This window comes from Heteronotia binoei, chromosome 15 (genome assembly GCF_032191835.1).
Source record: "Heteronotia binoei isolate CCM8104 ecotype False Entrance Well chromosome 15, APGP_CSIRO_Hbin_v1, whole genome shotgun sequence".
In the NCBI taxonomy this organism is placed as follows: Eukaryota; Metazoa; Chordata; class Lepidosauria; order Squamata; family Gekkonidae; genus Heteronotia; species Heteronotia binoei.
In genome coordinates this window covers 28,443,491-28,461,332 of record NC_083237.1, presented here as the reverse complement: position 1 = coordinate 28,461,332, position 17,842 = coordinate 28,443,491, and the positions used below count along the sequence as shown (strand labels likewise).

General features: G+C 46.8%; 2 protein-coding genes and 3 non-coding genes across 5 annotated transcripts; all 5 read left to right on the top strand.

Moving 5' to 3' along the window:
• The first annotated feature begins 2,389 nt into the window (after positions 1–2,389).
• LOC132584813 (trans-1,2-dihydrobenzene-1,2-diol dehydrogenase-like) lies at positions 2,390–8,616 on the top strand. Its single transcript, XM_060256737.1, has 7 exons — positions 2,390–2,551; positions 2,996–3,107; positions 3,769–3,932; positions 4,856–5,108; positions 6,380–6,504; positions 8,142–8,292; positions 8,436–8,616. Exons 1-7 carry the CDS (start codon positions 2,459–2,461, stop codon positions 8,549–8,551), a joined length of 1,014 nt encoding a protein of 337 aa, XP_060112720.1. The 5' UTR covers positions 2,390–2,458; the 3' UTR covers positions 8,552–8,616.
• Positions 8,617–10,420: 1,804 nt separating this feature from the next.
• RPL13A (ribosomal protein L13a) lies at positions 10,421–16,834 on the top strand. Its single transcript, XM_060256738.1, has 8 exons — positions 10,421–10,630; positions 12,026–12,098; positions 12,956–13,021; positions 14,014–14,115; positions 14,868–14,953; positions 15,150–15,209; positions 16,283–16,405; positions 16,713–16,834. Exons 1-8 carry the CDS (start codon positions 10,616–10,618, stop codon positions 16,797–16,799), a joined length of 612 nt encoding a protein of 203 aa, XP_060112721.1. The 5' UTR covers positions 10,421–10,615; the 3' UTR covers positions 16,800–16,834.
• LOC132584907 (small nucleolar RNA Z195/SNORD33/SNORD32 family) lies at positions 13,513–13,597 on the top strand. The gene has a single exon (XR_009556282.1). It is a non-coding gene; the product is annotated as a small nucleolar RNA Z195/SNORD33/SNORD32 family (small nucleolar RNA).
• Positions 15,005–15,082, top strand: LOC132584909 (small nucleolar RNA SNORD34). The gene has a single exon (XR_009556284.1). It is a non-coding gene; the product is annotated as a small nucleolar RNA SNORD34 (small nucleolar RNA).
• Positions 15,994–16,077, top strand: LOC132584908 (small nucleolar RNA Z195/SNORD33/SNORD32 family). Its single transcript, XR_009556283.1, has one exon. It is a non-coding gene; the product is annotated as a small nucleolar RNA Z195/SNORD33/SNORD32 family (small nucleolar RNA).
• Positions 16,835–17,842: the final 1,008 nt, after the last annotated feature.

Genomic DNA, 17,842 nt, shown 5'->3' with positions numbered 1-17,842 from the left:
GGATTGAACTTGGGACCTTCTACATGCCAAGCAGATGCTCTGCCATTGAGCCAAAGCCCTTGAACTACATTACAGGCTGGCTTGCCATTTTAGAAAGGTTCCAGGCTTCGCACCATCCTCAACATCCACTGGAGTGACTTTGTGACCAACACTGAAGTCCTCAAGCGGGCGGAGGTTACCAGCATTGAGGCACTGCTGTTGAAGACGCAGCTGCGCTGGGCAGGGCATATTTCTAGGATGGAAAACCACCGCCTTCCCAAGATTGCCCTGTATGGCGAACTCTCCACCGGTCATCGAAATAGAGGGGCACCAAAGAAGAGGTACAAGGACTCCTTGAAGAAATCCCTTAGCACCTGTCACATCAACCATCACCAGTGGTCTGACCTAGCCTCAGATCGCAAAGCATGGAGGCACACCATCCACCAGGCTGTCTCTTCCTTTGAGAACGCACGCATAGCTGGTCTTGAGGACAAAAGGAGATTGAGGAAGAATCGCACTGCTACAGGACCAACCCTAAATCAGACTTTTCCCTGCAGCCGCTGTGGCCGGACCTGCCTGTCCCATATTGGTCTTGTCAGCCACCAGCGAGCCTGCAGCAAACGTGGACTATTGCACCCTTCTTAAATCTTCGTTCGCGAAGCCAAGCCGAGAGAGAGAGGCTGAGGACCATGTGTGTGTGCTGTCAAGTTGCTTCCAACCTATAGCAACCCTATAGATTAATGATTTCTAAAACAAACTCTCATAAACAGCCTTGCTGAGGTCTTGCAAACTGAGGGTTGTGGCTTCCCTTATAGAGCCAATCCATTTCATGTTGGTTCTTCCTCTTTTCCTAGCATTATTGTCGTTTCCAGTGGCACTTGTCTTCTTACAATATGGCCATAGTACAACAATCTCACTTTAGTCATTTTAGCTCTTAAGGAGAATCCAGGCTTGATTTGATCTGGAACCCGCTTATTTGCCTTTTTGGTAGTCTACAACTCTCTCCCAGCATTCTGAGGCAATTTAAAACAACAAAGTCCTGAACATAAAAAAGCTTTGAGCCTGGAGTGCAGTGGCCTCAGGGCTTCATCCTACTCAGCCTCTTTCCAAAACTTCCACAAATGAGCAGTGGCTCAGTGCTATAGTTTGGCATGCAGAAAGGCTTGCATGCAGAAAGTCCTGGTTCAGTCACTGGTATCTCCAGTTAAAAGGGCCAGATTGAAGGTGATATGAAAGACCCTGCACCCTAAGCCCCTGGAGAACTGCTACCAGTCAGGCTACTGACCCTTGTAGAACAGACAGTGTGACTCAGTAGCTTTATGTGTTCATGAGCAAAGGGGCTCAAGCAATCTCAGAACATTGCAAGTGAATCACCATCTATTCCAGGGGTGGTCAAACTGTGCCTTGGGAGCCACATGTGGCTCTTTTACACATCTTGTGTGTCTCTTGAAGCACCCACTGCCCTGTCGGCCAGCTTGGAAGAGGCATTTCTCTCTTTAAATCGCTTCTCCAAGGCAAGCCAGCCAGTGGCTTGGAGAATTCATTTCAAGTTTGCTTTCTTTCCACCTTTCCCACCCCCATCTATTTTCCTTCCTTCCTTCCTTGTCTTCTGGCTCTCAAACATCTGAGATTCATGTATTGTGGCTCTCAGATATTTGACATTTATTCTGTGTGGCTCTTACATTAAGCAAGTTTGGCCACCTCTGATCTAGTCACTTAATTCTTGGCTTTACTCTTGAAAAAAGGTCATATTGACTGTACCCTTCTTCTGCCCAGTTTCCCCCATTTTCTCACCATCCTTGTTTTCTGTCTCCCTGCAGGAGTTGCAGGATCTGGTGGAGTTGACTATGGAATTGGATATTGGAATACCAAAAACACTTGAGCATATTTAGAATGGAGAGGAAGAAGGGTGTCTGAAACAAAAGAGTGTGAGCCAGTTTGGTGTAGTGGTTAAGTGTGCGGACTCTTATCTGGGAGAACCGGGTAATGATTCCCCACTCCTCCACTTGCACCTGCTAGCATGGCCTTGGGTCCGCCATAGCTCTGGCAGAGGTTGTCCTTGAAAGGGCAGCTGCTGTGAGAGCCCTCTCCAGCCCCACCCACCTCACAGAGTGTCTGTTGTGGGGGAGGAAGGTAAAGGAGATTGTGAGCCGCTCTGAGACTCTTCGGAGTGGAGGGCGGGATATAAATCCAATATCTTCTTCTTCTTCTTCTGAGTGGGCAGGCTTGAGCCCCCCAGGCCTTTGCAGTTGAAAAATGGGGCTATGGAAGAAACTGTCTTCCCTTGATCAGGCCACAAAGTCACATATTTGTGTTCCCACTATACATAATTCTGTTTCTAAGGTTTTACTGCCCTCTGCTGGTTTCTCTTTCTCTATGTAAGCTTGATGCCCAAGTTCAAAGTTCATACCAGAGAGTGCTGTTTCTGCCTAGCTGTGATTTTTCAAGCCGGTGGCAGCATTTTCTGTTCTCTTCTGTGATGGGGCCCTTGTGCTGGGGGATTTGTTCTGCTGGCAAGATCAGCCACGATTTCCTAGTGGCCCTGAAGACTCTGCCCTCTGAGAATCATAAGGTAGGATGGAGAGAGCGAATGGTAGGGAAGAGATGGGCACCCATAATAAAGGACTAAGTGGGAATCTCTTTTGCTTCAGAAGAGCTCTGAACTACTTTTAGCAGCTCAAAATAGTACTCATGGCAGGGAAACTGGGACACCTGGGTTTGTGGGAAGCAGAGGAGAGTTGGTTGGTTTAACTAGAATCCATAGTGTGTGGGGGTGGGGGGGGCAGAGGGGAGGTTCTGAATCCTGAAATGAGAAAGTCAGGTCCTCTGGAAAAGGAATGATCTTTCTAGGGCACCAACATAAAAACTGGAAGTACAACTTCTGCAATAATGTTACGTACCACTGGAGTGGGTGGGGGACACCCCATGGCCCTTGAGAAGAAGAGGCTGCTTTCTTTTGCCCTAATGTTACAGTGGTGAAGGTGGAATCCCACCCAGGTAAATTCTCTGTCCCAAGGTGGTGGCCATTGCTTCTCGTGAACTCAGCCGGGCACAGAAATATGCCCAGACCCATAACATCCCCAAGGCCTATGGGGCTTATACAGAACTGGCTCAGGATCCAGATGTTGGTGAGAAACTTTCATCTGAATTTGGGGGGGGGGGGGCTTGGCAAGGGAACATAGATGGCCATGCAGAAAATGCCATTTCGTTTCACTCTCACTAACAGGCAGCTTTTTAACTCCTTAGGCAGCTGTCAGATCCTTTTCCTTGGAGATGCTAGAGAGTGTACCTTGGACACTTCTGCATGGCAAGTGGGAACTAGTGTGGCCTCTTGATTTAGAGTTTTGGATTGGGGATGAGGGAGACTCTGTTTCAAAACTGCCCTTGAGCCTAAGAGCTCGCTGGGTAGTTTTCGGCTCCTTGCCCTTTCTTGGTCTGACCTACTTCAAAGTGTTGTTGTGTGGCTATAAGTATAAGGGGTTTTAAATATATGTATTGTTTTTAAATGTCGATTTAAATTGTTTGCTCCCTTGAAGGCCCTGATAGGCAGCATGCAAATCATTTTTTAAATAATAAAAAACCCAAGACTTAGGAAGGGGAATCTTGGCTGGTTCCACAATACAGGAAGTATTGGAGGAGAGGTGGTAGGAGAAAAGAGAAAAGTCTGTAGGGCAGGTGGGAATGCAGAGAAGATGGAGCTATTCCCCCCCTCCCCATTCCTAACCCTTCTGAATTAGGCAATTCTTTTTCCTAACTCTGCACTCCTCTTGGATGCCTTTCCTTCCTCAGATGTGGTGTACGTGGGGGTGATCCATCCATATCATCTCCCGTGCACCCTCCTCTTCATCCAGGCTGGGAAGAATGTGCTGTGTGAGAAACCAATGGGCATGAATACTACAGAAGTCAAGGCGATGGTGCAGGCAGCCCAGGAAAAGGGGGTCTTCCTCATGGAGGTAAGAGGCTGTGGTGCCCCCTAATGTTCAAAGTTGGGACTTCCTGGCAAGACCTGTGGAAGATTTCCTCTCTGTGCTCAGCAGCCACTCACAAGACATTTATTCATATGCTTATTGTACTCTGCTAATCTCCTTTGTGGGGATCCAAAGTAGTTTACAACATTGTTTTCCCCTCCTCCATTTTATCCACACAACAACCATCCTATGAGGTGGGTTTGACGGAGAGAAAATGACTAGCAGTAGCCCAAGAACACCCAGTGAGTCTTCCTTGGTAGCAGCGGGGGACTGGAACTCGAGTCACCTCAAATCCTTGTCTGACACTCCAATGGCCATCAACGGCTTAGTATAAGTGAGGTTTGTTTGGTCAAATATTGGATAAATTGCTAGGGTTGCCAATCTCCAGTTGAGGGCAGGGGATCCCCTGGTTTGGAGGCCCTCCCCCCACTTCAGGATTATCAGAAGGCAGGGGGGGGGTTGAATGTCCACTGGGCACTCCATACGTATGGAGACTGGTCCCCATAGGGCATAATGGATAATTGATCTGTGGGTGTCTGGGGCTCTTGGGGGGGGCTGTTTTTTGATGTAGAGGCACCACATTTTCAGCATAGCATCTAGTACCTCTCCTAAAAAAAAGGGTTTCAAAAAGATTGGACCAGAGGGTCCAATTCTATGAGCCCCCCCAAAAGGTGCCCTCATCCTCCATTATTTCCAATGAAGGGGAGGCATTTAAAAGGAATGTGGTCCCTTTAAATGCAATGGCTGGAACTCCCTTCAGAGTTCAGTCATGCTTGTCACATTCTTGCTCCTGGCTCCACCCCCAGAGCCCCCAGATATTTCCTGAGTTGGACCTGGGAACCCTAATTCTTCTTCCAAAGACACATAAATCCAGATACAACTTCCAGGATAACTTTCTTCTATTGTAGGCCTTCTGGAGCCGTTTTTTCCCTGCTTCTGAGAAGCTTCGCTCCCTGCTGAAGCAAGGGACCATCGGGAACGTGGTGATGGTTCACGCTGATTTTGGCTTACCTCTGCTGACAGTCCCCAGGTGTACAGAGAAAGATCTGGGAGGAGGTGGCTTGCTGGACATTGGCCTCTATTGTGTCCAGTTGGCTTACATGGTCTTTGAAGCAGAGAAGCCAGAGTCCATTGTGGCCTCTGGTTTCCTGCATGATACAGGTCAGTCATGGTGTGTTTGGGAGGGGTTTTTGCATCCAGAGAGCCAGTTTGGTGTAGTGGTTAAGTGTGCAGACTCTTATCTGGGAGAACCGGGTTTGATTCCCCACTCCTCCACCTGCACCTGCTGGAATGGCCTTGGGTCAGCTATAGCTCTTGTAGGAGTTGTCCTTGAAAGGGCAGCTGCTGTGAGAACCCTCTCAGCCCCACCCACCTCACAGGGTGTCTGTTGTGGGGGGAGAAAATATAGGAGATTGTAAGCCACTTTGATTCTCTGATTCAGAGAGAAGGGCGGGGTATAAATCTGCAGTCTTCTTCTTCCATGGGAGTTTCTGGTAGGACTGCCAAACTCCAGTGTGGCTTAGTGTTCCAAAAAGAATTCTTTATTGCAAACTACATATTTGAGCTTCAGCCAAATATGAGACATCTTGCAAGGATGACTTTGCTGTAGAAGACACAGCATAGTGATGCAATGGTCAGGAGACAGAAAATGTAGAAAGGGAACATGATTGGCCAACTGACATGATGTAGGGGTTATTTTTGCACCAGGATCTGGAACACCCAGGTTTGAATCCATATTCTGCAGTGAAGCTTGCTGGGTGGCCTACGCTCTCAGCCTAACCTACCTCACGGGGTTGTTGTGAAGATAACATGGAAAAGAGAAGAATGATGTCAACTTCTTTGGGTCACCCTTGGGAAGGAAGGTGGGGAATAAATGAAAATAAATGAAAAGGAGGGCTTTCCAAAAGAGCAGCCAGATGAGAATAGTCATTTATAGGAAATTGAGGCCACTGATCTTCTGACCTACAACCAATCTGGACACTGCTACAAGAGAACTTTCTGGAAGATGAGCAGACTTCCCCACACCCAACAGTTCCAGTTGAAACCAGCAAGTTAACTGCATGCCTGCAAAGGGACCCTGAACTGGCAATGGTCAGTGGTGGCGGGAGGGCTGCTGTCATCAGTTGCTGACAACTATTGTTCACTGAACCAGAAAGAGGGGGGTGATCGCAGATGGAATTTTACTTGGAGACAGCTCATTCCTCCTCCAGCATTCCTTCATTTCTTTTTATCCAGTTGTTGATTTTCTGCCTGTGAGGCCTTTATTAAAACCACAGTGTCCTGTCAGCCCTTGCTTGTGATCTGACTTGTGGGTCAACATAGTGGCTATAGGCAGTGGGTAGGGTGGAAGTTTTTCCTGGGAGTAGAGGGACAATGTACATATAAGCTCTCAAGGCCCTGCCATTGTTGAATACACCTTTCTCCCCTGCCAGGGGTAGACAAAACGGGGTCTATCATCCTGAACTTCTCAGGCAGTCGCCAAGCTGTCCTTACTTACACTCTGACCACCAACCTGCCCAACCGAGCAAGCATCAGTGGCACCAAAGGGATCATTGAGGTAAGCTCACCCCAATCAGGATGTGTCATCCTGCTGTTATCCTGAAGAGAGAGACAGTGGGCCTTGATCAGAACAAAAATCCTGGAGCAGAGATTGCCCTTGGAGGCAACTCTGCAAGGGGTGCTTAGGACATGATGGAGAAGTCCAGAGCTAAAGCTTGAACATCACACTCTGTTGGAGAGAGACCAGGAGGTGCTTTAGACATAACTTAAGTGCTGACAGAAGCAAATCAGACTTCAAACTGAAAAGAAAGAAAAAAGTGGGCAGATTCAATTTGGGTCTGGGCCCCAATACTGAAGGTGTGTGAGGGGGTTTGTTACATATTGTAGTTCTCACTAGGGTACTAACTCAAACTTGAAGCATACTTCTATTCAGGGATCATTTTGTAAAAAAATAGGTGATGGAGCTCATTAGCATAACTCATTAGCATATGCTGCTCTCCATCAGCCAAAAGCAACCCGATGCAAGAAAGGAGAGCCCCAGGCAAGTGAGGCCTTCTTGGGCTGGATAGAGATCCAGTCAGCCCAAGCAGGCCCCGCTCACCTGGGGCTCTCCTTGGCCACCCCCCCACCCTACAGTCAAAAGGCCAGTAAGCCACCCACCCCCAAAATCACATAAGTGGAGAAAGGGTGGCACGGGCTTCTCCAGAGGTTAATGAGGGCTGCTGGGGGTTTGGCAAAGCTCCTGGTGGCTGGCTGGCTGCCCGCTCTCCTAATCCAGGGATTGTTATGCAGCTGCACCTACTATTCAATGGACAAGGTAGGTGGGGAGGAAGAGGGGGAACCCTCAGAAAGGTTCAGGAGCTGTGCTCCTGTGAGCTGCTGAACTCAAGTCCTGCTTCTATTACTCTTCAGGATCCTGATACCTACATTCTGATTGGCCATTCTCTTAGAACCGGCCATTCAGGACACGAGGCAATTCTTCCAGGAAATGCAAATAAATTATCCTGGAGAGACCAATAGGAGGGATTGCTGCCAACTAAAGGGGGCGTGTTTTATTTGGCCACAGGGTATATATTGAATTGAGTTGCCTATGTTGTTTGTGACTATTTCTTGAATAAACCGTTGCTGATTACTTAAGAGCTGACTGAATTCAATTTACAATAGGGTTATAATTGCATTGCCCCCCATTGAAATCAGCTCCACTGGTATACTGTTAATGTAATACCATTGGTGGTGGGGGGGGGGGAGGAAGAGAGGTGCAATAGAGTGGGTTTGAGGTACCAGGCAGAGATCCCTAAAAGTGTGCAATCTGGACCTCTGACATACTATTGCAAGCCACCTCCGTTATGAAGAGGATCAGGAGCTAAGCAGAATTTGCCATTATTTTGTGCAGTGCTTGCGGGCCTTGCCTTTATCTCTGCCATTCCCACAATTAACATATTATGCAAATATTTTTATTTGTATATGCAAAGCAGAATTCTGTTTTTCATAATGGTCCATTAGGATTACTTGGGCGCATAAACCTTGCTTACGCAAATTTTTTAAAATCAGAATATACTTATCTTGGAACTTCCTACTGGGAATGTCTGAACCCTTAAGCATTAACTGTATGAATAAAGCACTAACATGTTCCTTTTCTTGGCACCTAATTCTGAGTCCCGTTTTGGTTTCCTGCTTGTTCTCCTGTGCCTGTAGGTTCCAAGTACCTTCTGGTGCCCAGTTCAGCTGGTTGTCAATGGGAAGAATGAAGAATTCCCCCTTCCCCCTCCCTCCCAAAAACTAAACTTCCCCAATGGCACAGGTCTGCGTTATGAAGCAGAACATGTCCGACAATGTCTCCTCCAAGGTAATTATTCCAGGGGCTGCTGGGAGGGGTAGTTCACAGCATCAGAGTGCCAAGCAGGTGGGCATGGCTGTGTGGCCACTTGGGACAGTCAATTTTGACTCAAAGTTTGAATTTGACTCTGTTCTCTTATCCCTCTCCCACAGGCTTGAAGGAGAGCCCCATCATGTCTCATGCAGACAGTGAACTGGTCCACTTCATCCTGGATGAAGTTCGTAGGCAGCTGGGGATGTCATATCCACAGGACCAAGCCTGTTTTTGAAGCTCTGTGTCTGCAGGGTGAGGGGGGGGGATCTATGCCAATAAAACAGACAGTGTAAACATCAATCTGCAGGATTTATCTTTCCATGGATTTCCAAGAAGTGTGGGATGTATAAGTTTAGTTTATCTATAATGTACAAACTTGAGGAGTCCTTGAGGGAGCACAGTGAGGCCCCATGGGTGGGAAATGGCCTGCCAAGCCAAGTAAACCTCAGTTGTCACTTTGCATGGTAACCTGAGCAACTCAGGATCAGTAGTGTGTATCTGTTGTCTTCTTCCTTGCATGTTAGCCTGGGCTCCCTGAAAGCTTTTGAAGGTGCCTAGTCCTCCGCAACACTCAGAAATTTCAGTGGCATGAGAGAAACTCATCTATCTATCAGAATATGAGAGGCTGGGACCTCTCAAACTCTTCCCAAGTACACACAAGAGCCTGGGAGATTCTGAAGAAACAAGCTAAGGTTCAGTAGGAGAGGGCTGAGAAATTAGGATTGGGCCTCTTGTGGAGTGAATTTACTGGAGACTTTTCATGTTCTTCACCTAACCCCCTCCCCCATTAAGATGTTTGCTGATGGCTTGAATCTTGCCTAACCCCATCAATAGTCCTTTGTGGGAGGGAAACACAAGCTCATTCTACAATTCACAGTGACCGCAAATATATATCCTTCATGTATGTGTGTGCATCTTTTTTTTTTTTTTTTTGAAAGAGCCAATGTGTTCACTTTACAAACCAGGGACCACTGTTCAGGAAAATGTGTGGTTTCAATAATGTATTGAAGATAACCATTAGGGAAGCTTTGCAAGTTCTAGTTCAGCCTCCTTCCCCTCCAAGTCTATCTGGGAGAGAAAACAATCACTCAAGTTCTTATTTAATAGGATAAAACAGACAAAAGAATTCCAAGAGAGTTCACCAATTCCATCTTTAAACATAATTTACCTTTGCCCTCCTTTCAGAGTACATCTTACATTCCTTCTGATTCTTTTTTGTTTCCTGAATGCTATTTTTCATATATGAAAAAAATATTGCTACAAAATGAAAAGATTTTTTAAAAGATACAGTCCCCAACAGAGATATCTGAGTGAGAAATGTACTGTGTTCTAATGAGGAGAAAATTCTGGGCCAGCTAACGCAAAACCAAATCTGGCAGGAGCTGAAAACATGAGTGGCCCAATAATGGGTTGAATTTGTATTCAAACTTTATAGTCTTTTCACAGAGCTTTTCTTTCTTCTGGTTTACCTCCTGAAGAAAGTCCACCAGCTTCTCCCTTCCCTCCGTGAGTGGCAAGAACTTTTTTTTAGCACATATTTATTTTTTTGTGCCCAGAGCTGGTAAGCTCCACCATTTTTAATTTTATTAAATTATATCCTGCCCTCCTTCCACATTTAAGGTTCAGCCGCTCATCGGCTGTACAGCCAGGGATGCGCGGAGAGGGCACTCCCTTGGTCCTGGGCAGCCTTCAACTGGGCCATGAAGGCATCCAGTTAAAAACAAACCCATAAAAAACCCTGCAGTCTGGTTTTTTTCACATGAGCTCGCCGACAGAGGGGCTAACCAGTGCTCCAAGTGTCACGTGTGAATTCGGTCCCTAGCATACATAAAGTTAAACGAAAGGTTGTTGCTGCGGTTTTTAAATGGGCGGGAAAAGCACTACGGGATTATGTAGAAACCACATTTCCCGTGGCGGCGGCCCTAACGCGGCTCTTCCAGCCCCTTCGCCTTAAGTCCTAACTTTGTTCAAGTCTGCGTGCCTTCTTGTAGCTCCTCATCAACAGACTCAAAGTCCCACCTATCTCTAAGGGAGGAGGTGGTTACAGCCTTTACTCCTTGTTGGCCTTTCCGGTCCCAAACGGAAACGGTTTTCCACCGAGTCCACCATAGAGATGTACTAGCCTAAAGCGGCCACCAGGACACGCAAATAACAATGCGCCAATGCTCCTACTGTGGAGGGTGGTTGTGTAATGCGTCACTTCCGCTTGTGCGCTCTTGGATTCTAGGTGGCCGGAAAGGGTAACCCTGCGGCGTGCTCGGGGCGGAGTCTCTTTCCGTGCGGCCGCCGAGAAGCAGCCATGGCGGAGCCGAAGGTGCTGCCGGCTTTGGGGGCCTTAGTCGGGGTTTGGCGCATTAGTGGGGAAGCGGGAGAGGGAAGGTTTCGGGCAAGGCCTCCCCTCATCTTCTCCTCCCTGAATTTGGGAAGGGAGAAAGCGAGTCGGGCCCAGATGCGGCGGAGAAGGGGAGGGGGAGAGAACTGTTTCCCGCGTGGCCTGATTTTGAGTTAGGTCGTAAACTTGAGAGGGTCTCTGAGTATGCGAAGAGTGTTTTTTCCTCCACTTTAGGTAGCTTTAAGACTTAGTGAATGCGCAGCGGTGGAAGAGATGGCTAAATGGAAACTCCTGTTTCGGAGGCGGGGGGGGGGGGGTGCATTCTGTGCAGTTCTAATTCTGGCGTATCAGGTCAACCAGTAAGTGAAGCAGAATGCTGGGCCGTTGGCCTGATCCGGCATGAGGCATTTATGTGCTGAGGTAGACTGGCCACTACAGGTTGCATGTGGTGATGCTGAAGGTTTTTGGCACAAAGACCAAAACAGTATGCAGAGTGGGGGAGGTTACTAGCTTTCTCTTTGCTCTCTTTCTTTTCTTTTGGGAGTGGAGGGTTTTTTATGGAAAGGAATGTTCAGAGCTGGAATAGACCACCAACATTTTCAAATATTATTCTGCCCCCCCCCCGGCTTTTTTCATATAATTCCCATTGCAATCGCATGTTTTGTCTGCAGCAAACTATATGAATGGTGGCTAAATCCATGAAAGTCTTTTAGGATGAAAAGACATCATGTTTAGTTGGGGAGCAATTTTTTAATGGAAGGCTTCAAATTAATACAGTGGAAGAGCAAAGCGAAAATGAGAGGGGGAAATCTAGGGTGGAATTCAGGTGTTTTTTTTTTCTCTCAAAGTCTTTCCTGTTGGCCTGTAGCTGATCACACTTTTTCTTGGAGGACAGGGTAATTCCTGTCAATTCCTTGCACCTGCTGCAATCCACTGAGGAATCATTGTAACATTTAGTGGCATGTGGTGGGTCTTGCATTGGAAGTGAGGCAGCAGTAGCAGTCACTGCTCCCTCTTAAGTGCCCTTAGCTCTTTGAAATATGGCTAAATGCAGAGTGCCTTCAGCTGTCTCTCGAAGGCTTGCAATGAACTAAATTTTAGTTAGCAAGCTGTTGGGTGGGAGCCTGGGTTCCAGAGCCAAGGAAACCATACCACACATCCTTGCCAGATGATTATGTGGGTTCCTCCCACTGACACCCCTTGACTGATCTCATTGCAGGAGCAGGTGGATAGAACTGATCCTTCATATCTAGAGACCTTGTAATCTCTGCATTTATATGACAATCTCTGCCCTATCAGTGCTCCCCTTCCTTTAAGAGTGCCTTGGAAGACGCCTTAGACCGTGATTAAATCCCTCATATTTCTCTCTTTCTCCAGGTCTTGGTGGTTGATGGACGTGGCCACCTGTTGGGTCGCTTGGCAGCTATTGTGGCTAAGCAAGTATTACTGGGTAAGGTTCAGTTTAAGCAAAAAGAGAGGTCTCATACCTTGACATGTGGAGATCTGGAAGGGACCTCCAGGGTCATCTAGCAATACAATGTAAGAAACACACAAATACCTTCCCCCAAGTTCACAGAATCAGTGATTGCTATCAGATGGCCATCTAACTTTTGTTTAAAAACCTCCAATGGAGGAGAGCCCAGATGACTCTGGAGGTCTCTTCCAATTCTTAATTCTATGATTCTACCATAGTGAGAAACAAACCAAAAGAGTCCTGCTGTCTACCAGCAAGTGTTCTGCCTTGCTGCTTTTCACAGTGATGTCTGCTGAGAGAGGCAATAGGTGTAATTTCCTTGCCCTCTGCTAGCATACCAGCAGCACGTCCTTCCAAAAGGCAGATAAACCTGCCAGCTCTCTAGGGGCTTGCAACCCATCAGAGAGGGTTCCCCTGAGTTCCTAGGCCATGGTGTGGTTGAGGGTGGGCAGCAGTTTGTCAAAGCATCTGGCAGATGAGAGTCCCATCAAACTGGAAATGCCAGGGATTGAATCTGGGACTTTATGCCTCCAAGGAATGGAACCTGCTGAGTTAAAGTTCCTGTGCAAAGGAGGGCCTCAAGAACCCATGTTAACAATTGAACTGGCTGCCCATAGCTTTTTACTGAGCCATAACTGGCCAGCCTTGAATTCAAACATGGCACCTAGGAAGGAGAAAGGACCCATTTGGTGGTTTCTGGATGTAAGAACTGGGGAATTTAAGATTACAGCTTGTAGCATGCACATTCAGGTGTTGAGCCAGTGTTCTGTGGTGCAAGAACTATCTTGTCTTGCCATGAAGATGATTTGTTCTCGTTTCTTTTTTTGTCATAGGACGCAAAGTTGTAGTTGTGCGATGTGAAGGCATCAACATCTCTGGCAACTTCTATCGCAACAAGTGTAAGATGGTAGCTTCTAAATTTGTCCCAAGTTTCTGATTTTCCCCTATTTGGTCAAAGCAGTTATCTGTTATGTGTAATACTCTGTCTATTCAGGAGGCTTGTGTCTCTTTCAAGCCTCCTGATTGTGTAGGAATGATAAAGAGGTTAATATTTGATTGCAGGGATGGTCAACTTCATGTTATTAGAGGTTGCTTTTATTCCCAAAGTAATGATCCAATGTCCAGAACTGTCTCATTCCTCTTTATAGGTGATCATTCTGTAATGAAGTCCGCGTTAGCACAAAGGGCCATTTCTGAAATGTGCATTATGTAGCTTGCCTTAGAGCACTGCCTGGAGGCCAGCTGGCTTGCCAGATGCCCAACAGAAAGTATGCAAGGGTCACAGATGTCCTCTGTTCTTTGGGAACAGCAGGGAATGGGCAGTGTTCCATCTGCACCTCCGTACCTGACCCTTTCACCTAACGTTGCTGGGTTGAGGAGTGGTGAGCTGGTGGTCCGTGATGATGTCTTTCCACCTTTACTTCGAGTGTCATAGCCATGAGACAACTCCTACATGCACTACCATCTGAGACCACCTCCACCGTCGTGTGACACATTCTGCCTCTGAGCATCCATGAGACATGGTTCAGCTCTGAGGCTAAGAGAAGAGCTTCATACAACTAAGAGCCCTGTAAGAAGCCACAAGACCATGTCATTGATTCAGATGGCGTTCTGGTGAGCCTCCTATAGTCTTGATTGCTGCTTTACTAGTATTTATCAGTCAGGGACTATGAGGACTTAAGGTTTGTTCATGTTGCTGGGCATGTGGCCTGCCTGTGGCTGTGTACCAAGCATGTTCTAACATGATACAACATACTAAAGAAAAACCAGAAGGAAACCTCAGTAGATTCAAACCAGCATTGTAGTTTTTAAGCATTGTAGTTCAAGCCTGCTCAAGTGATAAGTTTCTTGTCAGCCCAGTCTAACCCTGTAATCCTTCCTGTTCTCCTAGTGAAATACCTTGCTTTCCTGCGCAAGCGTATGAACACCAACCCCTCCCGGGGGCCATATCACTTCCGTGCCCCCAGCCGAATCTTCTGGAGAACAGTGCGAGGTAAGTGTGAGTTGTCACTTCCATCAGTCCAAATTCTCTTGAAAGGAATAAATGTTAGCCATTCAAGGTCTCCATGGAGTATAGCCCTCAGCACCTGCAAATCATTTCTCTTAATTTCAGTTGCATTTTTCTTTTCAGGACTCTTCTGCTGTAACTTATTAGATATTAGCCTACGGGGAGATTTCCCAGTTGGTATCCTGTGTACACACACAAACACCATTTATATCTTCTTTTACATAAATCATTCACTTATATATGCCATGTGGGGATCAAGGATTTCTAGCTTTTCACCTTGCTTCTAGCACTTAATGTGCCAGAGTGTTGGAGTATGACCTTGGAGACCCAGGATCAAATCCCTGCTCTGTCTTGTAACGTACTAGGTGATCTTGAGTAGTCACTTGTCTTGGCCTGGCTTACTTACAGGCTATGATTAATCCTCAAATGAGAGTACAGTCCTGTGTTCACTGTCCTACGTTCTAAAGGAACAGAGGGATATGTATAAGATAAATGTCCAATGTGGTGCAGTGGTTAGGAGTGGTGGACTCTGGTCTGGAGAACTGGGTTTGATTCCTCCCTCCTGCACATGAAACCTGCTGGATGACCTTAGGCCAGTCCTCTCAGAACTCAGCCCATCTACCTTTTGTGGGAAGCAGAAGGGAAGGCAGTTGTGAAGGCACATTGAGACTCCTTAAGGTAGAGAAAAGCAAGGTGTGCAAATTTATTATTCACCATTCTCTCCTCTCTTCTTGCAGGAATGCTCCCACACAAGACCAAACGTGGTCAGGCTGCCTTGGAGAGACTGAAGGTTTTTGATGGCATCCCCCCTCCCTACGATAAGGTAACTTCCTCCCTGTTGCACAGCAGAGAGACTGTGTGAACTTCCTGCCCGTTCTGTCAGTGATGTTTATCTTTCATACCTACATTGTTTGACTTGAGGAGTGAGAAAAAAACCAACACTGAGGCAGATTTTGTGCCTCTTGCAACGCAGCCATGTGTAACTTGAATACTGCAAGTAAAACGTCCTTTTCTTTCAGCGCAAGAGGATGGTGGTGCCAGCTGCCTTGAAAGTGGTTCGCCTCAAGCCCACTCGCAAGGTGCGTTCTCCTTTTGCGTGTGTGCGTGTGCTCGTGTGCTTCTCGGGTCCAGTAAAGGAGTGCTTCCTGCACTAAACACTGACTTAGCATCATCTGATGTCACAAACTGTGTCCTGAGGGTTTCTCTAAGGTGTGCGTATCATTGACGTGGAACCTTGCCAAAGAATTTGGTGGTGACTTTAAAGGAGGATTAGATACATGGCGGAGAGTCTTGTTGATGGCTGTTAGCCTCACGGGCAGCGTACCTTCTAAGTGTCTGTTGTTGGGGACAGCAGTGGGGGGTGGGATTTGGCCTTAGGGCCCTTGTGGACCTTCCTGGGCATCTAGTTGGTTGCTGTGGGAAACAGGAAAGTTGCTGCTCTTGATGGATCTTGGGAACGCTGATCCAATATGGCTCTTGCATTGTGTACCTCAGCTGTGAACAGAATCTGGGGTAATAGGGCTGATGAATGCATTTTCCCCCAGTCTGAAACCTTGGGGAACTGCTCCCAGTTACAGTAAAAGATATTTGACTAGAAGGATTGACTGGAGTCTGACCAGATATGAAGCATCATTAGAAGCTGTCAGTTTCCTACTTCAGTACAATGCCAAGAAACATAGTGCGCTGTCTTTTCTGATCAGCTCTGGTATAACCCGTCCTGCAACTTCTTAACTAGATCATTTTTGGTGCACCTGAGGCCTGCAAAAATCGCTTCCACCTATTGAGCATAGCCTTACTGCACAGTCGCTGGCAAGGCAGCCACTCTTGGCACTTTAAGCAGCCTATCACGTGCAGGTTTGGGGTCAGGTCTGTGATGATGACACACCGTTTTTTGTTTGAGTCTCACGATCATGAGACAACCCCTCATGCACTACCATCTGAGACCACCCTTTTGTAGGACAAAGATGTGCTCGTGAGGAGAGAGAGAGTACATTGGCTGTTCTGGGTATCAGGAAGCAGGTCAGGTGTGCAACTGCCAACAGGAAATGCAGATCTTCAAGAGACAGTGGTCTTGTGGCTTACCACGCCAAGGGCTTGGACTAGTGCAGGTTTGGGTGGAAATCCTAAACAGGCTTCTCCTCTCTGCCAACAGTTTGCTTTTTTGGGCCGCCTTGCCCATGAGGTGGGCTGGAAGTACCAGGCCATCACAGCCACCCTGGAGGAGAAACGTAAGGTGAAGGCCAAGCTCCACTATGCCAAGAAGAAAGAGCTGATGGTGAGTTATCTATAGTTGCCAGTGGGGAGGGTCTTGATGTTGTAAGAAGAGAGAGCAAAACTCTCAGGCCTCTGAAGGTGAAGGAGTTTGATTGATCGCATGATATATCAGCAGGTCAATAGACCTATCAGTCGTTCAGGCATCCTCAGTGAATCTTCTCTTGTAATTCTGGCAATTTTGTTGTCCTTTAAAATAACTAGCAGCTGTGTTGTCTGATGCTCTAATGCAGCTCTCTCGTGCTTCACGTGCATTTTTGGACTGCTGAAATCCACTCCTGAGCTGCCTTTCTTGCTTTTTCTCCTTGTAGAAACTCCGAAAGCAGGCAGAGAAAAATGTGGAGAGCAAAATTGCAAAATACACAGATGTTCTGAAGCAGTACGGTATTGTGGTTTAAATAGCATCCGGGCTTATTAAACAGTTTTAAAAGTTTACAATCTCTTGTCTATTTTTTTTTTATGAAGAAATCCCACTTGTAAAAACATTCTTTACAGATCATTGAAGTCGATCATTCTATCAGAGTAATGTGAGGTTTGTGTGCAGCAAATCATTCTGGGTTTGCTTGAGGGGGATCCCTGCACCTGGAAGGTCAGATCTGGACTGCCATTAAAAACCAGGTTGGGAGTGGCAGTGAAAGGTCTCTTGGTGCTGTTTAAAATGTTGGTGGCTGCATGCAGTTCCTCCTTTCACTTTGTGTGTTGGCAGAATGTGTGTTCTTAATAACTTTGTGGCTTTTCTCTGGATGGTGAAAATTGTATTCCATCCCCTTCCTTACTTGACACCTCTCTTGCATCCAAGTAAATTTTAAAAGATTTAGGCTTAGTTCAGCATGCTTCAGTTAGGGGATTCTTACCCATCCATCCCTTATATCTGTAGAAAAGAGCAAGAGTGCAGTAGCACCTTAAAGACTAACAATTTGTCACTGACTCACAAAAGCTCATACCCTGCTGCTAATTTTGTTAGACTTTAAGGTGCTGCTGGAACTCTTGCTCTTTTCTACTGCTACAGACTAACATGACTCCCCATCTTAATCTATGTCCCTTATGTGGCTGCAGATTTTCATAAAGCTGAATGTGTTCTTGCCTCTGCTGTTAACTCTGATTTAAAATGTGCCTTTTCCCCCTGTAGTGTGAACTGCAGTGGTCTGCCCACTTCTCTCTTAACCAGGGGAATGGAAGCTTTTTAGGTGCCCTATTATACTTGGGTGTAGGCTAAAACTAGAAGAGCCCCGTGGCACAGAGTGGTAAAGCTGCACTATTGAAGTTAGAGCCCTCTGCTCACGACTTGAGTTCGATCCCAGCAGAAGCTGGTTCAGGTAGCTGGTTCCAGGTTGACTCAGCCTTCCATCCTTCCGAGATCAGTAAAATGAGTACCTCGCTTGCTGGGGGGAAAGTGTAGATGAGTGGGGAAGGCATTGGCAAATCACCCCATAAAAAGTCT